Below are 25071 nucleotides of genomic sequence, written 5' to 3'. Positions count from 1 at the left end.
GAGCCCCACATTGGGCCGCCTGCTCAGCGGGGAGTCTGCTTCTCCCTTACTCTCTGCCCCTCCCCCTGCTTTTGCGCGCGCTCTCTCAAACAAAATCTTAAAAAAAACAAAAACAAAACCAAAAAAAAAAACATAGAAGTACATAAAATCACCAAGGGTTAAAAAAGAGGTCAAGAGGGACGCCCGGGTGGCTCAGCAGTTGAGCATCTGCCTTTGGCTCAGGGTATGATCCTGGGTCTGGGGAATCGAGTCCCACATCGGGCTCCCTATAAGGAGCCTGCTTCTCCCTCTGTATGAGTCTCTGCCTTTCTGTCTCTCATGAATAAATAAAATCTTAAAAAAAAAAAAAAAAAAAGGAGGAGATCAAGAACAAAATCCTGGGGCGCCCTACCAATAAGGGGTAGAGGAGAAGCAGAGGAGCTGGCAAAGAATATTGAGGAGTAACAGCCCATTCGTGCAAAATAGGTGCAATATTTGTGATGACCCTCTGCATAGAAATCTGGTGTCTGTGAATCTAGAGTCATGCTGAGGATATAATTACTAAGTTTGATTAGACAAGATGATGCCATCTGTCATATGTGAAAACATTAAAAATAGTAGAATCAACTCAATACCTCATTTTAACAACCTGAAATCATATTCACTAGTACGACTTTGATTTTTTTGGCCTTCAGCTGAACTTCCTACCTTTATCTACTAATTCACTTTTAAGTTCAGAGAACATCACTCAGAAGAACTGTCAGGTTAAAGAATAAACTTGGGGTACATCTCTTGAAATTCTAGTTTTCATTTTGTGGAGAGCCATCACATGCTGAAAGTCTGCAACATTGTTATTTTTAAAGTCTAACTCCTCCATGTTGAATGTTACCATTTTCCTCTTGAAAAAAATTTCAATAAAAATAAGTTCTTAAAGAAAACCAAATTTCCTTGCAACAATGTGTTTTCCCTTTTGCTTCTTTATGAATCTAAACCAACCGTTTTCAATTCATTCATTCATTAAGTGTGGAGGTATGCTAGGAGATTCACAAGATAACATGTAGCTTTAGAGCCATCTAGCTGAGGACCAATTGTAAATTGCTAATGAACGCGCCAAATTTCCAACTCTGGGCTATGGGTTGTGCGAGGAAAGATGTGATTAGCAGATGTAATGCAGCACTACGCCAACTTCCTGGTTTTGCCCTGGCTTCCTCCCCGATTTGCCTTAAAAAACAAACACAAACGAATAAAACAATTCTTAGAGCCTGCAGAACAGGACCCATATGAAAATACCTCGCATTTCTGCAGCCACCTCCAAAGTCTGAACTTTTCGTTGGCTCTCATTTTGGCTTCTGTTTTTAGCATGTGAATAATGAGCCGATTTTTATTTTGTAGAGCCATATCAAGAGGTGTTTCACCCTTAAAAAAAGGAGAGAGAAAGAGAAAGTTCAATTATATTTCCCATAGAGTATGGGAAAATGCTAAACATTTTATAAGAAATCAGCAGGGGGATCCCTGGGTGGCTCAGTGGTTTGGCGCCTGCCTTCAGCCCAAGAGTCCTGGGATCGAGTCCCACATCGGGCTCCCTGCATGGAGCCTGCTTCTCCCTCTGCCTGTATCTCTGCCCCTCTCTCTGCATCTCTCATGAATAAATAATACAAAATCTTAAAAAAAAAAAAGAAAGAAATCAGCAGAATCATAGACTCAATGTATTCATCCTGAGAGCAGCCAGCTATTGTGGATGGTTATTTCTCATCGTAATTGAAAATGTATATATAGCTTATGTTTATATTGATGTTCTAGTTTTCTAACTGAAGACATAATAAACTAAGGGAGATAAATACCTGGTCATACCTTAACATTTCGGATATCCAGTCTAGAACCAGCTTCCAGAAGTTTATCGACTGCATTAACATTTCCGGCTGCAACTGCCCAGTGGAGTGGAGTGTTTTGGTGTGTTTTATCAACCACATTGAGAGATGGATTAAACTTTAAAAGAAATCCAGTTGGTTCTGGCCTGTCTCAAAACAATAAAGTACCATGGAGTATTAGAGAGATGAATGATTTCAAGGGTAAATGCAAAATAATGAATCTCTTAAGCAAATGTATAAATTGACCAATCAGTTAAGCAAACTGAAAACCGAGAAATCTTTGTGCAGAGTTCTAGTCCAGGGGTAACAGGAGAGATGCACCCCCAAAAAAGACATCTATTAATTGACAGGCTGTTACACAGATAATATAATTTCAACGTCAATAGAGTGGAAAAACTGCCTTTTGTTTTTCAAACTTTTACTTCCACGTTGTTGTTCTATCGGTTAATATATATTTTTTAAATTATGAATTTAACTTTGGTCAATGCTATGTTATTTACCTAATTAAACACTAAATGAACATTATATTTGAGGAGATAAACCAAAGCTGACTTTCCATGTTCCCTTTAACCAATTATTAAATAAAGCAGGTATAAATAATGTCCTAAAGTATTTATTTATCTTAGAAACCTATGGACTAGAAGGCAGAATTCAATTATTTTTACTTTACCGTCAATACCTTCCCTTCCTTCGTGACTTTCAAAGACTCTTTTAATAAAGCAGTATTCTACTTTACTTATTCTATCAACATCTTTAAACGCTATTATCTGACTTCAGAGTTGTCAACAAAAAAGATGAAATGCTTTTTAACAAATTCAGCCCCCAGCCCCAGCACTCCATAAACAAAAAGGAAATGGCATCACAACTAACTTAGTTCCTAGCAGAGAGGTCCTAAGTAAAAGCAGAGTCAGAAATTAAGTACAACATTGGAAACAAATCCATAAAGGTATCTGAGAAGAAAGAATACCAGAAATTGGGACTATATGCTGGTCATTAATCACGTTTGTTTATACAATACACAGAAAAACTTAAAGAAAAACTTGATATAAACATATAAAGAGACTATATTCATAAATATAATTAATATTTTCAGGGCAGTCAACATTGTCAGAGAACATCAAAATGTACTGTTTTCTGAAAAGATTCTATCATCTAGATTTCAAATTATGAAAACAGTTACACTTGGAGCCATTTTTTTTAAAATGCAAACTGAGAAATATAAGTCACATTAACAAGTATATGCTACGGAGTCTCTACTTGTTCTGTAAGGAAAATTCTTTCTTATTAGTAGCTTTCAAACTTTTTTCCCCAAAGTTATCAGGAAAGAGAAAATTTATTTCAGTGGTGCCTTTCTAACCACAACTACATTAAAAGTCCCTATCAATCACAGGGTGGAAAATCTTCCTTTCTTCTTCAGAACATAGTATCATTTCAACATAGACTAAGATACTTAAAATAATGCACACAAAAATTAGAACTAAGAATCAAAATGAGGCAATTCAGTTAAACAGACTTACCCAAGTACTTTGTGAGCTGATAACATAAGAGGCGTCTGTCCATTTAAATCTGTCATATTGACACTCTGTTCAAAAAGAAGAGTCAACTAGACTTACTGTAAACATAATCAAAATTCTCTCTTCTCTCCATAGAAGTAACTCTCTAATACATTCAACATTACCATTGTGTTTACGAGAAGGGTTCAAATATCATTTGAACAAAAGAATGTTCTACTTCACGTCCACAGGGTAAAAATCTATTGATTTCCACAAAATATTCTTTTTTCTACAAAATATTCTTGAAGGGAAAATCTGAATATATGGTTTAAAATGTATGATGTGAATGGAAGAGCGCTAAGGGAAAGGGAAAAACACTGATAATGTCCATCAAATATAAGAGACTCCAGAGACCCTAGGAATCATCCAGTTTACACCTTAAATGACACAGTAATTCAAACTATCTTGTCTTACACAAAGGCACCCAATCTTTACATAAACACTTCAAGTGACAGTGAAATGTCTATCTTTTCTGAGGCAACTCACTGGATTTTTGGATTTATACCTCAAAGAGTGAAAAATGAAAAATTCTTTTCTATTTTCTAGAATATAGGGAGAAAAAAGGAAACTGTATCTCCACAAGGATACACTCCTTTTTTAAAATGGGCCCAGGTTAGAGGCACACAATAATGGTTCCATCCAAGTCAAAGAAAGAGTTTCAGTTACTGAGGAAGTCTTTTGGACTTGGAGGAATATAACTTGGGAAAAGACCCCAAAGAGAGGCAGACAAGGCTCCTCCTCAAATGTCTTCCCAAAATGAGACCCAAGAGGTTATAATTATTCTACTTCAGTTGGCTAAGTGAGAGAAAGTGCTTATTTAAAAAGAACACAATCATTCTGAGAGCATTTGTGCAAACATGTTTCCACGCCTGGAGAGTCTGCTGATATATAAACTACTTTGTTACCAGAAAGCAAATCCCAGACAAGTACAGCTGACAGTGAAACTCCCACCCCCAACACCCTATAATTTAACCTGTGCCATAAATGGATGTCTCTTAAGGCAAGTCATTTTTCATGGAATTACTTTAGAGAATAAGAAGCACACATTCAAATTGGTCTCCCATTTGGACTCAAATAATGAAACCAAATGATGGGTTAATTTAGTGATCTGACTACCATTTCTACATTCAACCAGAAGAAAAATACAGGCTTTTGAAGTCATGTTTTTGAAAAACTCTGCAAATTACTAGGATCATAAGGAAAACTATTACAGGCTTACAAATTTCAAAAATATTATATGTTACTGTACTAAATGACCTGTCCTTTTTGCTCCAATGAAGCTAGAAAAGCAGCATTCAATAGCTAGACTTACTGAGGCTAATATTTGAATATTTTGGCATCTGTAACTTCTATGTTAAAAATGAGGACATACTATTACTCATCATCCTCCCATCTCTGATTCATAATAGCTGAGTCTAAAATAGGTTTCAAAACATACCTGTCCTTTTGAGATGAGATATGCTATGATGGGCATGTGTTGAAATAATACTGCCAGGTGGATGCTGCTGAAGCCTTCCCCATCAATGAGAGTGGGGTCTGCTCCATACTGTAGTAATAATATGACCATAGGCAAATGCCCTTGTCTGTAAATAGAGGATAAAAAATTATACTGTTTTTTGTAGCATGCAGAAAAAGAAAACCTTCAGGGAGAAACTGATATCCTTAAGACATGAGAGATTTTGGTTCAATATAAAGAGTATTTCCTAATAGACTTTCAAAACACTGGAGATTCTCTCAACATATTTCACTTTGATGCTCCAAACTTAGAGCTATCTGGAAAGTCCTTCTTGAGTGCTGGTAATACACTTAATAACCTCTCAATCTACTATAAACCCGATGTTGCTACCATGTATAAATAATAATTTTACATAACTAATGCCCAAAATGAAAACTTTAAAACCACTTAGACTTCACTCTTGCTCTTTTAAAAACAAGAAATAATCATGAGCCAGATACACTAAAGTACAACATTCACAGACTACAGGTATGCCGTGGTATTATTATTCTTAGGAACTGCACACTTTTACACTTGAATATGGCTCATTTTCCATGTAAAGCATTTACCTTGCTAGCTTAAAAGGGATGAGTTAACCTTAGATTCTTCAAAATTCTTGGCTATGGAAAAGTTTCCACTCCTTTTTTTTAAATGAACCATTATTCATTTTAGTTTTGGGTTCATGCCAACCCCACCAACCAGAGACTGGGGTTAAAATGACATATGAAGAAACAGTTAAGTATCAGGACAGACAGGTTATTAACTTCAGCTTCAAATGGCCAATATATACCAGAGAAAAGAACTCACTGAGATGGGTATTAAGGAAGGCACTTGTTATAATGTGCACTGGGTGTTATATATAAGTAAAGAATTACTGAATTATACTCCTGAAACCAATATTGTACTGTATGTTAGCTAACTAGAATTTAAACAAAAATGTGAAAAAAAAAGAACTGAGTTTACAGTTCATTGAACTATTGCTTCATCCATGTGATCAGATATAAAAAATACTTATTGTGATTATAAGAAGGCGTAATACACATATTTGAATTTTAACATCATAATGGAACCCTAACTTAAAAAAAAAAAAAAAAAACACTGTCTCTGGAAACTCCAACTCCTTACTACATATGTAGACAGTATATGTATGTATGTATGTATAGTTTATACCAGATGTATAAATATATATATTTTTTAAATGAAGGGGAAAAAAGGAAAAAGAAGTCTTTCAAATGGTCTAAAACAGCAATTTCCAATATGGTAGTTACTAGCCACATGTGGCTATTTAAATTCAAATTAGTTAAAATTAAATAAAATTAAAATTTCATTTCCTTAGTTGCATTAGCCACATTTCACATGTGGCTACTGGCCACCACATTGGAGAACAGAAAACAGAACATATGCATCATTACAAAAAAATTCTTTAAGAAAATGCTAGTCTACGAGATTCAGAAAATGAACCTAAGTCACTCTGATTCTGAATAGCAATTTCAATGTTCAAAGATATCTTTACCTGATGGCCCAGTGAAGAGGAGTCGAATTTAAATCTCCACCCAACTGATCTACTACAGCACCTTTTGAAATATAATACCTATTAAAAGCAGACATAAATGAAAATAAGATTTAAAACTTAAAATTTATATTGAGAAAGAAAACATTAATTTTTCTTAGTAATAAATACATGAAAACAGAAATTATAATAATTAACTCTCCCTAAAAGCACTCAGACTTACAGAAGTCTGAGATTCACACCATAGCATCAAGCAGATCCCCGATGAAATATTCTCAGCATATCAGTAATTACTCTTGCTGTCAGGAGCATTCCATTACAACCAACATACGAAATGCACGATAACTATTCTTCACATATTCTAATCACCCAGCACTCTTAAAATGGTTTATATTCAAAACATTTAGGATCACACAGATAATCTACTTAACTTGCAAGAAGAAAGGCAGATTTATGTCAATTTTAACAGTTCAGAATTAGAGTTACTGAGTGGGATTGAATTCTAAAGTAAGTAGTAAAAAATTAAATCAAAATCCTTTCCCTTTCAGAAAGTTAAACATTTTGCATATTTGGCTTTCTATTTCAGGGTCACAGGTGTGATATACTGCATCAAATAAAATTATTTTCTTCTGTGGTTTATATGAAATTAGTCTCGTTATTTTAAAGTCGTGCTTCATATATCATTATCTAAATAATATTCTAGTTTATTTCCACAGAAAAGGAGTTTGCCTGTGAGGATGAGTGTTTTTATTAGTATTATTTTAAATGCTAGTACATACTTTCTTAAACTCCAAGGTTTTTAAATATTATATGATACAAAATATATACACATACACACACACACATTTATTTTACATGCCAAGGGATAAAATAAGCAAAAAAACCCTGGGTAGGACAGGAGTGCTTTATGAAGGAGAAATACTTTATACAATCTAACTCATGTGTACTTAAAAATATATTCCATATGTAGTTAAAAATATGGTTAAATCATTCCCCTATTTGTCCATTACTACTGGGATTATTACAAAGTAAAATATTTCAATGTTTCTTCCTGTTCTATCCTGAGACAGTTTATGCTATGCTTTTCCTTTTCAAAAAATGTTCAGCATGGGTGCCTGGGTGGCATAGTTGGCTGAGCGTCTGACTATTGGTTTCGCTCAGGTTGTGACCTCAGGGTTATGAGATTAAGCCCCGAGTTGGGCTCTGAGCTCAGTGTGGAGTCTGCTTGAGACTCTCTCTCTCCCTCTGCTCCTCCTCCTCCCTCTAAAATAAATAAACCTTAAAAAAAAAAAAAAAAAGGTTCAGGATGCCTGATTGCCTCAGTCAATAGAGCATGCAACTCCTGATCTTTAGCTTATGAGTTCAAGCCCCACATCAGGCCTAGAGCTTACTTAGAAAAGAAAAACAAACAAACAAAAATGTTCCATTTCACTGCCTGAACTCTATCTTTACAATGGGCTCCCATGGCTTTATCTTTAATTTTTCTTTTTGGGCCAGTAAGAGTCCTGGACTAATGATAACTAAGGTTCTTTTCAACACTATGATAACCGATGTGTGTGGCACCACGTTTCAGGTATTCGTTCATAATATGAAATGACAGATGGTACAACATTCATTCTTGTACTTGAAGAAAAAGACAAACGAGGAGAGGCCTAGAATAACAAACACACAACTAATACACATCTTACTTTACAAGATCCAGCCTGTTGTTTATAGCAGCCCAATGAAGAAGCGACACATTTTCTTTGTCTGGTTGCCGGACATCGTATCCTGCTTCTACCAACTCTTTGCAACGTTCAAAAATCCCGTATCTCAGATAAGGGGGAAAAAAAAAGGAGCAAAATTGATACCATTAAAATAATTCCAAATACCAAAATTTCTTCCTTTGACCATGTCTTTATCCAATCTTTCAGCTGACATAGAAATACAGTAATTAACAAAGATATACACCGAGGGCATACTGTTAAGCCAAACAACAAAAGTAAACCTTATTTACTAACTGATCAGATCAATCCACTTGGAGTTGAACTTGATTTTCTTAACTAAACTTCAACATTCACATTTGTGGTCCCTTTAATAAATTTCATTTTATCCTCTGCTATATGCTAGGAAGGCATACTGCTGGCCCGACCACAATCCTATCCCTTAATAAGGGAGAGAGACTAATAGAAAACTTGGAACGGGATAAATTCAATGATACAATGTGGACGTGGTATAGCTATAGCAAAGAAAAGCAAGATTAGACCTTCTTGAAGATGAAGCATGATATGTATGAGCCGTTTTATAGGTTAAAGGAAGGCATTTGAGGCTGAGGAAATAGCACAGACAAAAATTAGAGATGTGAAACTGCATGATGTTCAGAGAAATATAAGCAAGTTAGCACAGCAGAAGCATAAAGCCTAAAGAAAGGGCATGGCAAGAGACAAGGCTAGAAGAGGGAGGCAAAGACTACATGAGCCTTCTATGCCATGTTATGCAGTTTAGACTTCATGGCTCAAAGGGAAGCCACTGAAGGTTTTAAAGAGGAAAGCACACACACTTTGAGTTTTAAGAAAGATCACATTAGTGGTGGTATGGAAGCTAATTAGTAGAGGGACTCTTGTATGGAAATACAGGTAAGAGGCAATGAGAACCTAAACTAAGAGATGGAAAAAGGGAATGAACTTGAGGAATATTTAAAAGGTTATTTAATTAACTATCAGAATGAGAAATGTCTCTTTTTAATACTATAGTAATTTTAAAATCATTCATTAGATTTCTTTCTTACAGCAACTACTAAGTCCCCAACAGACCATTTAGCACTTTCTTTGAGACTTATTTCTATTCAGAGGGACCTCAATGTTTCAATAGGTCCTTAAGGGTCAAAATCACATTGTTAGATTAAATAATTTCTGCCTCACCAAAATGTGTGCCCTTATCAGTCTGTCTTTATGGCACTTTTTATAAGATGGCAATAACTTATTTGACAATGTTATGTGAAAATAATAAGACAGTGAACTGTAGATAATGATACATATTTATATTCCCCATGTTTTAAACGTCAACTTTAACATTTTACTGAAAAAGACATACTCCTTTTGTGTGAGAAATATAAGAATACACACTAATTAGGATTTTGGTAATTTAGAGAATGAATATGTCTTAAGCTCTCTTTTGCCCTTTCCAAATACTACCTAATGATAGACCCACAACCACTTAAGAAGGTCCAGGACCTGGAGGAAATTTTACGAAAGATATAAAATGTGAATTTTTACTGTTATTCCCTGTGAATGTAGCCTAATTTCCTACAACTATCATAACAGATGATGTTTACTGGCAACAGAGAAACATTTAAATGCTTTTATGCTAATTAAAGCAAATATTTACCTTAAGAATACTGTCGTCATATAATAAGAATATAAATAATATAAAAAAATATTCAGCTAAAGTAGCAGTGCCAAGGGCCTCTAGAGTTCATATAAATTAGTAATTAGAATACTCAAATAACTGTGGATTATTTTTTGACATAAATAATACATCTTCTTTGTTAAGGCCTAAAAGGCTAATTAATCACCAAATATCTTTGCTTTTGACAGAAATTATACCAAGTTAGTGTGATAACATTAGTTCCTTAACATGCTGATTAGAAGCTCTGATGGCAGATTTATATGATTACTAAGAAAATGTAGTGGTCAATTAATGTAGCATGGTAGACAAAATATTTCAAAATATGTTCAATGCAAGAGGTGAGGTAGATGTTAATGGACACTGAGATCCTTGAGAGTGAAAATGTTATAAACAATTTAACACAAATACACACATATGAAGATCTTAAGGGAAAACCTTCAAAACATACTTTCATTTTCAGCGGAAGCAAATAACCTACCCTTTTGTTTCAAGTGGTCAGAAAACCTATTTTACTTTACTGACAGTCTTCCAGTGTACCCAGCACAATAGGTACATAGAAAGTACTCAATAAATAATTGTTTAAAATATCCACAAATGTGTAAGTTGATATTTTTCCATCTCATCAACCTATTTAGGTTGTAGTACATTTTTAAAAACTCAGATTTGTGTTTCATACTCCTAGTCTAGTTTTAGTATCATTTATAATCATTCATTCACTCAACAAACATTTATTCAGCACCTGATACAAGACAAGAATTATGCAAAAGCACTGGGTGACAAGGATGAAAATGACATGCTTTTGCTAAGAAGCTGCTCATGATATAATGAGAGAGACTGGTAATAAACAGCTAATGAGGTGCACTGTATTAAGTGCTCTGACGTTGGCAGGACAAACACACTAGCGCTAGAGTATGAACTAAGGAAGGTATATACTGGGGTGCCATGAACTGCACAAACATTATAATTCAACAGAACACAGGATAAAATGAAACACTGGGGAGACTTACTGAGTAGCTTTTACGATGTCACAGTTACTAGAGTCCTCTATAAGAGGAAGAGCTTCTCTCGCCTTGGCAAGTTCTTTGCTTTCATATGCACAGATTCCATGTCGACCAAATCCTGGAGGGTGGGGGCCATGGCTGTGATTCCTGCACTGAAGAATAAGAGTAATTTGACAAAGCATAGTAGGAGAATTAATGTCACACTCAATTACATATGAAGCATCTGCTCTTGTCAATAGTACCCATGTTATTGAATTAGAATTTCTTTCAGTCTTAAAAGGTATATCCTACGGAAGAAAATCTTCCGTATTAAGATTTTCATAAGATATTAAGATTTTCATCTTAATTCTATTCACTAAGATGAGATGCTTATTATGAGAAAATTTCAAATTATATATTTTGTCATAAAACTAACGTCATCTGCAAAGGCACAAATGGACCTTATTATCTATAGTAGGTGGAAGGTTATGGCTACTGCCACAGTAGAAAGGTTGCCAAGCCTCTGCTTTGGGGAGTTGTGGCAGACATAGCCTATGGATACCCCCTAACCTCCCAATACATCAAGTTCTTGAATATGTGTAGCTGGAGTCTCACGAGAAAGGAGGAGGAAATATTTTTAAATATTTGACTGGTGTGCCTGGGTGGCTCAGTTAGTTAAGCATCCAACTCTTGATTTGGGCTCAGGTCATGATCTCAGGGTCGTGAAATAGAGCCTCACACTGGACTCTGTGCTGAGCATGGAGCCTGCTTAAGATTCTCTCTCTCCCTTTCCCTCTCCCATACCCGGCTTGCATGCACAAGCTTTCTCTCTCTCTCTCTAAAAAAAAAAAAAATATATATATATATATTTAATATATATATTTAATACATAATACATACATACATACATACATATATATATATATATATATATAAAATACATAAAAATATTTATTTGAGGGATGCCTGGGTGGCTCAGTGGTTGTCTGCCTTTGGCTAAGGTTGTGATCCTGGGGTCCTGGGACTGAGTCTCGCAATGGGCTTCCTGCAGGGAGACTGCTTCTCCCTCTGCCTGTGTTTCCGCTTCTCTGTGTCTCTCATGAATAAATAAATCAAATCTAAAAAATATATATATTTGACTAAATAGCAAAAATCTTTCAAATTTGATGAAAATTATAAACTCACAGCTCCTAAAAGCTCAACAAACCCAAGCAGGATAAACTTCAAAACTGTACATGAAGACATATTATAATCAAATCACTAAAAACCACCGTTGAAGAGATACTCTTAAGAGCAGCCTAAGGAAAAAGACACATTATGTTCAAAAAAACAAAGATAAGAATGAATTCAGGCTTCTTATCATAAGTGCAAGCCAGAAAACAAAACACAGTAGTTTTAAAGAGATTAATGAACTGCAAACTGGAAACACCACAGCAAAACTATTCTTCAAAAATGAGATGAAATATACACTTTTCCAGACAAACAAAAGATGAGAAAATTGCCAAATAAACTCATACTCAAAGAAATGATAAAAGTCCTCCAGGCTTAAATGAAAATAATACAAGATGGCAATCTGAAATGATACAAAGGAACAGAGTGCCAGACCACATGGGTAAATATGTATAATTATGTAGGTAAACATAACAGACTTTTTCTCATTTTTTAATTTCTTGATGATAGTAGAGAAATAGAAGTATACTTGTAAGTAGTGGCTATGTTAATATAAGACAAAGTAGACACTAAAACAAGAAATATTACCAGACATGTGTAATTTCACAACATTAAAGAAGCCAATTCATGGGGCACTTGGGTAGCTCAGTGCTTGAGCATTTGCCTTTGGCTCAGGTTGTGATCCTAGGGTCCTGGAATCGAGTCCCACACTTCTCCCTCTGCCTATGTCTCTGCCCCTCTTTCTCTGTCTCTCATGAATAAATAAAAAAAATTTAAAAATTTTAAAAGCCAATTCATCAAGAAGACAGAACAATCTTCAATGTGTATGCACGCATAAAGAACTTTAAAATTTGTGAAGCAAATGCTGATGGAACTAAAAAAAATAGAAATTTTCACAATTACATTTGGATATTTCAAAGCTTCTAGTAACTTGAAGGAGTAAACAGAAAATCATAGTAGATAGAGAAAAGGATAGAGAAGACCTTCAAAGCTATTCACCAGCTTGATCCAATACATTTTCATAAAGCTCCACCCAATGGAGTATGTTCTCTCACTACAATGAAATTAAATCAGAAATCAATAACCAAAGGGGATGCAGAAAAGTCTCAAAGATTTGGAAACTACACAACACATTTCTAAATAACCTATAGGTCATAGAAAAAAACAAAAAATTAGAAAATATTTTGAATTGAATGAAAATATATTGAAATGTGTAGGATGCAGCCTAAGCAGCATTCAGAGTGAATTTTTTATTTTAAATGGCCAACGGGCAAAAAGAAAAGTCTAAAATAAATAATCTAAGCTTTCATTTTAAGAATCTAGAGAAAGAGGGGCACTTGGGTGGCTCAGTTAAACATCCGACTCTTTGATTTCGGCTCAGGTCATGCATGATTCAGGGTCCTGGAATGGAGCTCCACCTTGGGCTCCGCACTCAGTTCAGTCTGCTAGAGATGCTCTTCCTCTCCCTCTTGCTCTGCCTCTCCCCCCTCTTGTGTGCACGTTTGTTCTACCTCTGAAAATAAATAAATCTTAAAAAAAAAAAAAACTAGAGAAAGAAAATTAAACTCAACACAGAATGAAGAAAACAGTAAATAAAGATAGTAGAAATCCATGAAATACAAGAAGAAAAACAATGCAGAATATCACTGAAACCAAAAACTTGTTCTTTGGAAAGAATAAATCAATAAAATTGATAAACCTCTAGTCAAACTGATCAAGAAAAAAGTCAATAAGTAGCAGGCTTAAAAAGGGGACATCGTTAAGGGAGTCTATGAACATTAAAAGGGTAATAAGGCAATAATTCCAAGAACATCTTTATGTCAATAAATTCAACTTAGATGGAACGCAAAAATATCTCAAAAGACACAGGTTATCAAAATGGGCTTAAAAAGACATGAGTCATGCTCTAGTTATTAAAAAGATTTAATTCATAATTTTAAAACTTCCCGTTAAAGAAACAAAATAACCACAGGCCCATATACCTTTTAACTGGTGAACTCTACCAAAATAATTAAGAAAGAAATGATATTAACTCATTCAGAAATTACAGGAAATGTTTCTCAGCTCGCTTTAGAAGGCAGTATTATCCTGATACTTAAATCAACAGGTATTACATAAAAAAGTAACTCTAGATTCAATATCCTTCATAAACACAGATACAAAGATCCTTAAACAAAATATTGGGTACACTTTGTACCCAGTAACACGTAAAAAGAATAATATATATTATGACCAAGCTTAAATATTCTAAAACAAATCATATTAGCAGAATAAAGGAAAAAAATCATATACTGATTTCAGTGGAATAAAGGAGTCGACAAAATTCAACACTCACGCATAATAAAAACTCTTGGATAAAAATTCTTGGCCTAGGGAAAGAAGAGAACTTCTTCAAAGTGATAAAGGAGTAAACTGTAAGAAATCTAGCTACCACACAATCTGTGGTAAAAGACTGCATACTGCAACTCTAAAGACTGAAAACAGAGCAAGGATGCTATCAATTTTTTTTTTTTTTTTAACGTAAGCTCTACACCCAACATGGGGCTCAAACTCACAACCCCAAGATCAAGAGTCCCATGCTCCACTGACCAAGCCAGCCAGGAGCCCCACTTCTAATCAACATTGTACTGAAGTCCTAGACAGAATAATAGGGAATGGAAAAGAAGTAAAATGCATAGGATTTAGAAAAGAACCAAGTCCATCTTTATTTGCAGATAACATGATCACATAAAAGAAACCTAAGAAAACTTTGATAAAATTTATAATAGCATCAAAAATATAAAATATAAAATACAGGGGGGGTACCTGGGTATCTCAGTCTGTTAAGTGTCCTAACTCTAGATTTTGGCTCAGGTCAGTATCTCAGGGTCCTGAGATCAAGTCCTGCATATGGCTCCAAGCTCAGTGGGGAATCTGCTTAGGATTCTCTCCCCCCCCCACCAGCGACTCATGCACACATGCATGCTCTCAAAATCTTTTTAATAAAAAATAAAAATAATAAAATACCATATCTAGCATTTATTTTTAGTTACATTCAAGGGGGGAAGTTCAGATCAAATATCTAGCAAACCACTCCTAGAAATTGAGCTAATTATTTCATCATTCCCTCTTGTTCTTTACCATGAAGCTGTTACCCAGCCTTCACCCACCTTGTTCATCAGACCTGTCTGTCTGAAAACAATTTTTCACTGTTTACAATCAGATAAAACAAAAACACCATCCTCAAAGGATATACATTCGGAATAGAAAAGTTGAAAATATGTGAAATAATGTGCCTAAGTCAGTTCCCCAGGAATTCCAAAAATGGTTTAAGAAATGATAGTTTCACTGAAGGAAGTCTATAACCCCTCAATGGATTTGGTGAAGGGGCAAATGCTTTTTCTAAGTTAACTTACAATAAAATTAACTTTTTGGTAGGTAGTTCTATGAGTTGTAACACATTATGTATAGAGTTGTGTAACGACCACCAATATCAGGATACAGGACAGTTCCAAAAGTTCAAAAAACTCCCCTGGGATATTGCTTTGTAGTCACACTCTCCCCCTACCTCAACTCCTGGCAATCTCTGATATGTTCATCACTAGTTTCATCTTTCTCAGAATGTCACATATGGAATTATACAGCATATAATATTCTAAGATTGGCTTAACATAATGCCTCTGAGACTCACTCAAGTGGTTTTTGTGTTATTAATAGTTCTTTCTCTGTTGTATAGTATTCCATTATATGAATGTATCAGTTTTTCTGTTCCAACAACCTATGTAAGTTGTTTCCAGCTTTGGCAATTTTAAGTAGAGCTACTATAAGCATTCCTGTACAAAGCTTTTGGATGAACATATGTTTTTGCTTCTAAGAGTGAGATTGCTTGGCCATCTGGTGAGTATATGTAGAATTTATAAGAAATCTCTAAACTATTCTCCAGAGCAGCTGTACCACTTTGCATTGCCACTAGCAACGTATGAGAGTTCAAACCACTCTACATGCTCACTGGCCCCTGCTACGGTCAGTATAATAGATACGTAGCAATATATCATCATAGTCTGAATTTGCATATCCCTAGTAGCTGAAGTTGAGTATCTTCTCCTGTGCTTATTTGTCATCTATGTATCTTCTTCGGTGAATTATCTTTTACCCATTTTTAAATTGGGCTATTAGTTTTCTTACCATTAAGTTTTGAGCATTCTTTACATTATACATTCCAGACACAAGTCCTTCGTGTCTAGATTTGCAAATGTTTTCTCCCAGTCTGTAACTTATCTTCCCATTCTTTAAAAGTCTCTTCCACATACAAAAATTTTTAATGTTGATGAAGTCCGGTTTATTTTTCACTTTTATATATATCATGCTTTTGGTGTCCCTTCTAAGAACAGCTGTCTTGGCACCACAACTCCTCTGTTCAAAGAGGAAGTTCTCCTCTCAGAGTTTCAGGCACCTGAGCTGCCAGGAGACTTCCTTCTTGCTCCTGAAACCTTACCTAGAAAGCTGCTCCTGGAGAGCCCTGTCTGCACTGATGCTCACCTCATGGTTCAAGTTCAGGCATAGCAGTGAACAGTGGAGGGGGCCCAGTGGGGAAAAAAATCCCCACGTAAATTAGCTCCTGGTTCAGTGGTTTCTTGAATTCTGGTCTTCCCCGCCCCAATAACTTACTTTTCAAAATCCTTAAATAGCTGCTACTTACATTCGGCCCAGTGCCTTCAGTGGGACAGGCAGGGTGGTAGTGTGCTTACTACATTTTACTCAGAACCAGAACCACAAATGCTCTTTGAATAGATAAGTTCTGCTTATCTGGTGAATTCAACCTCACTTCTTGATACTCTTTACATACGAGCATACTCCCACACAGCTAAAAATAAACATACAGGTAGGTAGACGAAAACATAAATAAGAACATTACTATAGGATTCTTTTCATCATATCACAGCAATTATAATTATATCCAACTGGAAGAAGATGAACTGTTGAGGAAGAGTTGAATTATACTTGGAATTACTATAATATACAGTCATCCCCCCCACCCCTTGTGACAATTCAACTTTTTCAACTTTTTTTTTTTTAATTCTTAAATTTCTACCTTGAGGATCAAGGACAACCTATTTTTTTAATAAATGTCTGGGTAAAAAAAAAAAATGTCTGGGTAGTTCTGAACTTAAATCAGTTACAGTGTCAGTAAATAGCAGATGATGTAGTTAAAATTGACAGACCAGTCTACTTTTTTACATCAACTTTTTTTTTTTTAATTTTTATTTATTTATGATAGTCACAGAGAGAGAGAGAGGCAGAGACACAGGCAGAGGGAGAAGCAGGCTCCATGCACTGAGAGCCCGATGTGGGATTCGATCCCGGGTCTCCAAGATCGCGCCCTGGGCCAAAGGCAGGCGCCAAACCGCTGCGCCACCCAGGGATCCCCAACATTAATTTTTTTAATTATAAAATGATTCATATCCATTTTAAAGATCTAGCAATATAAAAGTGAGCAAAGGGTAAACAAATCTGGACTATTTTCCTTTCAATCTTGCTGAACCAGAAATACCATTATGAGCAGTTTGGAGTATCCAATCTCGCTGTGTCTGTAGTTGACCCTTAAAAACAACACAGGATTGAACTAAACAGGCCCACATACACACAGATGTTTGTCGATAAATACAGTATAATACTGAAATGTATTTTCTCTTCCTTATGATTTTAACACTTTCTTTTCTCTAGCTTACTTTAAGATACAGAACATGATATCTAACATACAAAATACATATTAATCAACTGTTCAGTTAGCAGCAAGGCTTCTGGTCAAAAGCAGGCTATTAGTGGTTGAGTTTTTAGGGAGTCAAAAGCTACACATGGATTCTTTTATTGCATGGGGGGGGGGGTCAGTGCCCCAAACTGGTGCTGTTCAATGATGCAGGCTGATTCAGCCTTCACCTCTATAAAGAGCCCTACAACCAACACCCTGTCCATTCTACAGCATTGACTCCCCAAAGTAGGATTGCTGGGTCAGAAAATATATGCACTTAAACATAAAGAGATACTGAGCAACTACTTTCCCCATTTCACACACCAAACACCGAGTATGTAAATGCTCTTCTTTCCCTACAAGCCTCCCCGTAACTGAACATTCTCAATCATTTTAAAATCTTGTTAATTCAATGGCTAATAAATGGCATCATGGCATTTTTCATTTGCATGCCCCTAGTTGCTAACGAATCTGAGTGTTTGTTATGTTTACTGGCTCTCATATATTTCTTTTGTGGGCTCCCTTTTCAGTCTACTGTTTTTCTAATTGGATTGTATATCTTTTCTCATTTGTATGTTAGGAAGATTAACCCTTATTTTTATACAGATTTTTTACCACAGGAAATTGATGCATTCCACAGATACCAATTTGTTGCTTCTTATAATGCCTTAAGGCATTAAGGACATCAGCTTCAGTTTTCATGTAGAAAGATGAGGAGGATTACATCTTTTGATGTAAAGAATATAAGAGCATTTTTCAGCAATTAATTACTGTGTATTTACAATGTACAAAGTATTATGCTAGGGGCACAGAAGACAGGTGTCTATCCTCCAGGAGTTTATAATAGAGTCTAATAGAGATGAACAGACTAAAGTGACAATGGAAGGCAACATGTGATTAAGTGGCAAAAACGGGTGGTAAAGACTAAAGGACAGGAGGTACCCTTTATTCACATCATCATTTTTTGCCAAAATCCAAATCAGAGTAGAACCTAAAAAAATGATTATATAAACTCAAAGCTTGTTTTGGAAGTCAGTGGTTTCCAAAGTTAGGCAAGGCCACTCGAGGCCACATATGCAGTGACCCACTGGGTAACAGGAGAATATGTTCAAGCTTCTGTTACTATGACTTTTATCCTTTTTTTTTTTTTTAAAAAAAGGGAACATCACAAAAATTTACAGATACAGTTCTTTAAGCTTTATTAATTTTAGCACTGCCAGCTTCTGTGATTTGTATGTCAAGCACGTCACTCTTTTATAGTCTGTTTATAAGGTGACCTGGGGACAGAGTCAAAGTTCTACTACCCCCAGGGCTTGACGGTGGGACCTTCAGCAGACTGCCGTATACATCAGGTTAAGTTTATTTTCAAGTTACATTATCTAATTTTAACTGTTACCCCTCTCAAAATAAGCAAGCCGCTTAAACGGATTCCTACAGAGAAGCATAAAATGGGACAATAATAATAGCATAACTACAAGCAAACAAGATGACAAAGTTGACACCTCTATGTATAGTATCTTCAGTATCACCTGAAGTAAAAACAATCCAATGTGATCTAACAAAGCCAGCCTCCCTCTAAAAAAAATTAAAAAAAAAAAAAATCAAGGTACACCTGGGTGGCTCAGCAGTTGAGCATCTTGCCTTTGCTTCAGAGCCTGATTCTGGATTCCCAGGATGGAATCTGGCATCGGGCTCCCTGCATGGAGCCTGCTTCTCCTCCCTCTGCCTGTGTCTCTGCTTCTCTTTCTGTGTCTCTCATGAATAAATAAATAAAATCTTTAAAACAAATAAAATTTTAAAAATAAAAATCAGAATTATCAAAAAGGCTAATTTCAAACAGGTTTATATTAGCTTTAATTCAAAACCTCACCACTGGGTATGTATGTGTATATATATACACATATATATACCGTATGTTTATATTTAAAATTTTTTTTAAAAAAGAAATATATATATACACAACACATATATATATTTCTTTTTTAAAAAATTTTTATGTATTCATTCATGAGAGACAGAGAGAGAGAGAGAGAGAGAGAGAGAGAGAGAGAGGCAGAGACGCAGGCAGAGGGAGAAGCAGGCTCCATGCACCGGGAGCCCGATGTGGGACTAGATCCCGGGTCTCCAGGATCACACCCTGGGCCAAAAGCAGGCGCTAGACCGCTGAGCCACCTGGGCATCCCAACCACTGAGTATATATTGAGCTATCAATCAAGGAATATAATTTAGAAACATTGCCATACTTCATAACAACATGCCCTGTGACAATACAAATTTGGCAGTTGGCTCCTGTCCCCAGCCCCCGTGTACATCAAACAGATGGAAGCTAAACTTTTTTAAGTCCCAGCTGACCACATTGACACAAAAACCATCCCATCAATGTATAAGTTAGAGTGACCAATTGCCAACAAGTGATGACAAACTGCAGTCAGTGCCTGGATGACTTGGACTATGCATCTGCAGCCAAGCTCCCGGCCAGCATGCACTGCAGGCTTCATTTATTCCTCCGTTAATCTCATAATACATGATGTTTTACAAAAATGAAAATTTAGGATCCTACTTTTCACATTATAGTAGGGTTTTACTCTAAGAGTATAAGCTCAAAAGTGTTTTACTGATAGAACTGCATGATCAAAACAGCTTCAAGACCACAGCTCTAAGTTATCTCAATTTGCTCTAGATATCACACCCTCCCAAAACTTTACAAGAGCTACAGGTGAGAAAAGGAATGACCTGCTTTTGGAGAGGTCAACTTTGAAGAGAGACACATAAAGATGTGTAAGGAAAACAACTATACATTCCCATCACCAAGACCGAAGCAAAGCTATGTCAAGATACTAAATCCTTCTTAGAAATTAGTCTCTGGTTACAAAAAAAAAAAAAAAAAAAGTGTTTTTCTTTTTCTTTTCTTTTCTTTTTTTTTTTTTAAGTATTCTCTAGTTGTTTCATTTTTACCATGTTGAAATGCAAATCCCTTGAGAACAAGGCCAAAGTCTCAGATTTCATGCTGGCTGAATGATGGTGATTAATCATCTCTATTTTTGGCTTCGGTTTTTACATTTGTAAAATGGAAGGAGCAGGTCAATATAGCTATAATGTTCCTTCCACATTCCTTCCATGACTGTACGGGTCTAAGAGGAGCTGATACGACAGGCATTATTAAAATGTGCACTGACAGGGATCCCTGGGTGGCTCAGCAGTTTAGCGCCGGCCTTTGGCTCAGGGAGTGATCCTGGAGTCCCAGGATGGACTCCCACGTTGGGCTCCCAGCATGGGACCTGCTTCTTCTCTGCCTGTGTCTCTGCCTCTCTCTCTTTCTGTGTCTATCATGAATAAATAAATAAATAAATCTTAAAAAAAATTTTTTTTAAATGTGCACTGACAAAGATTTCATATAAACCCTCTATGGTGGTAGAAGTTCAACCGCTACATGGTTACCTGCAATGTTAAGGTAACAGGTGAGAGGGGCGCCTGGGTGGCTCAAGTCAGTTAATCATCTGACTTCAGCTCAGGTCATTATCTCAGGGCACTGGGATTGAGCCCCATGTTGCTTCCCTTGTCCCTCTCCGTCTCTCCATGTTTGTCCTCTCTGTGTCTCTCTCTCTCTAAAATAAATAAATCTTTTTTTAAAAAAGTAACAGAAGAGACCAAGCAAATTCTCAAATTCTCACGACACTAGCAAACTCATAAGAGTTTTCATTAATCATTCGTTCAGAAAAAATGTAAAAAAACACCTGCTATATACCAATCACAACATGATCCCCAACTTACAATAGTTCAACTTAGGATTTTTCAACTTTATGATGGTGTGAAAATAATATGCATTCAGTAAAAGCTGTACTTCACATTTTGATTTTTTTCCAGGCCTAGTGATATGTTGTATGGCACTTGCAGTGCTTGTCAGAAGTGAGCTCCCACTCAGCCACACACTCACAAGAGTGAATAGCCAATACACTTGCAAGCACTGTGTACCCAGCGCAACCACTCTTTCACTTTCAAGACTGCATTCAGTAAATTACATGAGATATTCAACACTTTGTTATAAAATAGGCTTTGTGTTGGATAATTTTGCCCAGCTACAGGCTCAGGTTAGTGTTCTGAACACATTTAAGGTGAGCTAGGCTATGTTCAGTAGGTTAGGTGTATTAAATGTATTTTCAACTTAGGATGGGTTTATTGGATATAACCCCCTTGTAACTTGGCAAAGATCTGTAGGAGATGATTAGGGAATAAGACGCAATTCCTGCTGCAATCCGTTCATCCATTCATTCCTCAGATATTACTGAATGCCCTCTCTGCCAGGCGCTGCTCTAGACACAAGGATATGGCAGTGAACACAATAGGCAAGATTTCAAGAAAGAAACTTGTAGCTAGATGAATACCCTCCCTTACAAGGGAGAAAAAGATATTATGAAAATTATGTAAAAGAGATATGGATACATCTGTGGTGGTTCTTACAACAGAGTCCCTAAATTCTTTGATACTCTTCCATTGGGAAGAGAGGGTCTGTGTCCCTTGCTCTCAAATCTAAGCTCTGTGACTGTCTCACTAGTAAAATACGGCAAAAGTAAGGTGCCACCAGTTTGCAGGCCCAGCCTTAGAACCTGGCAGCTTCTTCCTCTGTCTCTTGAGATGTTCACTCTTAGAACCCAGCCACCAAGACATGCAGAGGCCCAGGCCACGTGTAGGTGTCCCTGCTCAAAATCAACATCAACTGCCAGAAATGTGAGTGAAGACGTCACCTGATGACACCAATCCCAGCTATGAAGTATCTCAACTTATGAGTCTTTCTAGAAAAAGGTCCAGACACAGTGGAGCAGAAACAAACCATCCCTGCTATACCCTGTCCAAATTCCTGACCCACACAGTCCATGAACGTGACAATGGCTGTTTCACACCACCATGTTTTGGGGTGGTTTTTTACATAGCAATAGAAAACTAGAACAATCTTTAAAAAAAAAAAAAAAAAAAAGAAAGAAAAGAAAACTAGAACAATTTTAAGATATAAGGGATCATATATTTTTTCACATGGAGATATCATGAATCATATTATTTCTCTAAATATTAAATAAGGACTGTTAAAGTGGGCATTAATTGAAGACAAGCCCAAGATCTAAAAAAATCATATGCAAACTCTGATGAAGGTCACTGTCACGCCAGATCATCATGTAAAACAGAGATCCAACAGATAACTATTAAAATTTGTTGTGACATCAACAGAAGTACCAGAGCTCAGTTTCCAAGTTCATTCATTGGACAATTGTTTACAGAGTACCCACCAGTGCCAGGGATCGTTGTAGATGCTAGGCACACACAGCAGTCAACATAACTGATAAACATGACTGCCCTCATAGAACTCACATGTGGTGGAAGCAAAGACACAACAAATGAAATCAAGAAGTATGTTAAATGGTATTAAATGCTGAGGAGAAATATAAAACAAGAACGGAGACTAGGGAATGTTGCCAGTAGTGGCAACGATGAGGAGGGGTTGCGGCACTGAGGGGACATCTGCATCAAAGCCCTAAAGTGGTAGGGGAATAAGCCATGCGGGTATTTGAGGAAAAAGTACTCCAGACAGAATAGAAGGGTAGGTACAGAGTCTTGAGGCCAGTGTGGCTGGGGTTGATTAAGCAAGCAAGATAGTAGTTTAAAAACAAAAAAAACAACGAGGTCAGAGAGGAAACTGGGGGCCAGATGGCATAAGCAAATTCTAGCAATATCTAACACTGAAATCGGGAGAATCAAATCCAACCAGAGCAAGAATGTTTCTCTAACACCTGTAACAACACCTTGCAGAATGAATGAAATCTCGGCTCTATCACTCAGCAGCTGTTTGACTTTTAACAAAAGATTGATTTTTTGAGCCTCAGTTCCAATCTTTAAAACTAGAGTAACAGGGCAGCCCCGGTGGCTCTGGGGTTTAGCACCGCCTTCAGCCCAGGGCGTGATCCCAAAGTCCTGGGTTCGAGTCCTACATTGGGCTCCCTGCGTGGAGCCTACTTCTCCCTCTGCCTGTGTCTCTGCCTCTCTGTGTCTCTCGTGAATAAATAAATAAAATCTTAAAAAATTTTTTAAAAACCAGAGTAACAATCTCTCCCCACCTCACAGTGATCAAGAAGAGGGAAATATTTTGCAAACTGTAGAGCACCATATACAGGTGAAATCTTTACTACTGGAAAACAATTATTATTATGATATTATTATTAACAACAATTATTATTAACAATGACTACTCTACATTGCCCCATTAATTTCAACCTCTGAATCATTCTCTTTCCTCCCTCCGTCATGAAACTGGGGCAGGGCTATCTTCCCTTCAGCACGAGGGAGTGGACCTTAAGTACTTGAAGGCTTTTGCAAACGAGTGGCAGTAATTAAGATACGCTAGTTATCAACTTTTCCTTGAGATTCTTTGAGGGGAAAAAAAATGCGACAGAGTTTTCACGCGAAGATTCTACACCCTTTTGTAAAATCCAGTCAGCTTGCAAAGCTTTTTTTTTTTCCCCTGTCAAAATGCAAGAATACCTAATATAAGAATGACTTAACAGATTCTCCGCTACTTTATTCTTTCTCTTGAACCTACATCAAATTGTTGAAAGGAGGACAGGAATGGGGGGAGCATGAGAAACACCCTAAGGATGGGAAAGACTTTTTTTTTTTTTTTTTTAAGAGGCCGACTCATCCAATCATCTCAAACTGCTTGGATCCCACTAGAGACAGAGCATCTACCACCTAACGCAGTCCAACTGGAGACAGCTTCGGTTTCCCCATCAGTGAAAAGGAGATAATATCACCTTTTTTTTTTTTTTAAGGATTATATTTATTTATTCATGAGAGACACAGAGAGAGAGGCAGAGACACAGGCGGTGGGAGAAGCAGGCTCCTTGCAGGGAGCCCGACGTGGGAACTGATCCTGGGTCTCCAGGGTCACGCCCTGGGCCGGAGGCAGGTGCTAACCCGCTGAGCCACCCAGGGATCCCCTAATACCATCTTCTTAAGGATGCTGCAGTCCCTCAATAAAATAATGCATGTAAAAGCATCTGGCATAAACTAAGCACTCACTGGATATTCTTCATTCATTCGACACATACGGAGTGAACAGCTACAACCACTCTGGGACCTGGAAAAGGGCCATAAGCCAAGAGGACCGCAACCTTTTCCCCTTGGAACGTCCTGTTACCTCCCTGGCCTCCTCCCCAGAAGGGCGTCCTGCGGGGGCTCCGCCGGCGGCCGGCACGCACCTGCCCCCGCCCCCCGCGCCAGCAGCCTCGGCTCGGCTCTCCGAAGGAGCACGCCCGGGGATGCGGGAACCCCGACAGGCCTGGGCGGGGCGGAGCCGGGTGTCCAGGCAACTCCATCGAGGGGGAAAAAAATAAAAAAATAAAGCAAGCAAGCAAG

General features: G+C 36.9%; 1 protein-coding gene across 3 annotated transcripts in view; it reads right to left on the bottom strand.

Moving 5' to 3' along the window:
* Positions 1-25071, bottom strand: part of ZDHHC13 (zinc finger DHHC-type palmitoyltransferase 13) — a 100946-nt gene that overhangs the window by 75401 nt on the left and 474 nt on the right. For 2 of the 3 annotated variants that reach the window (XM_049098704.1, XM_049098702.1), the window contains exons 2-8: positions 10800-10945; positions 8094-8216; positions 6409-6486; positions 4839-4983; positions 3365-3450; positions 1831-1993; positions 1270-1395 (exon numbers count right to left, since the gene is read on the bottom strand). In XM_049098704.1, the coding sequence (XP_048954661.1) occupies positions 1270-1395; positions 1831-1993; positions 3365-3450; positions 4839-4983; positions 6409-6486; positions 8094-8216; positions 10800-10945 (867 nt within the window). The remainder of the gene's footprint in view (positions 1-1269; positions 1396-1830; positions 1994-3364; positions 3451-4838; positions 4984-6408; positions 6487-8093; positions 8217-10799; positions 10946-25071) is intronic. The other variant, XM_049098703.1, reaches the window with a different exon arrangement.

The sequence above is a fragment of the Canis lupus genome, chromosome 21, assembly GCF_003254725.2.
Source record: "Canis lupus dingo isolate Sandy chromosome 21, ASM325472v2, whole genome shotgun sequence".
Classification (NCBI taxonomy): Eukaryota; Metazoa; Chordata; class Mammalia; order Carnivora; family Canidae; genus Canis; species Canis lupus.
This window is presented reverse-complemented; position numbering and strand designations above follow the sequence as displayed.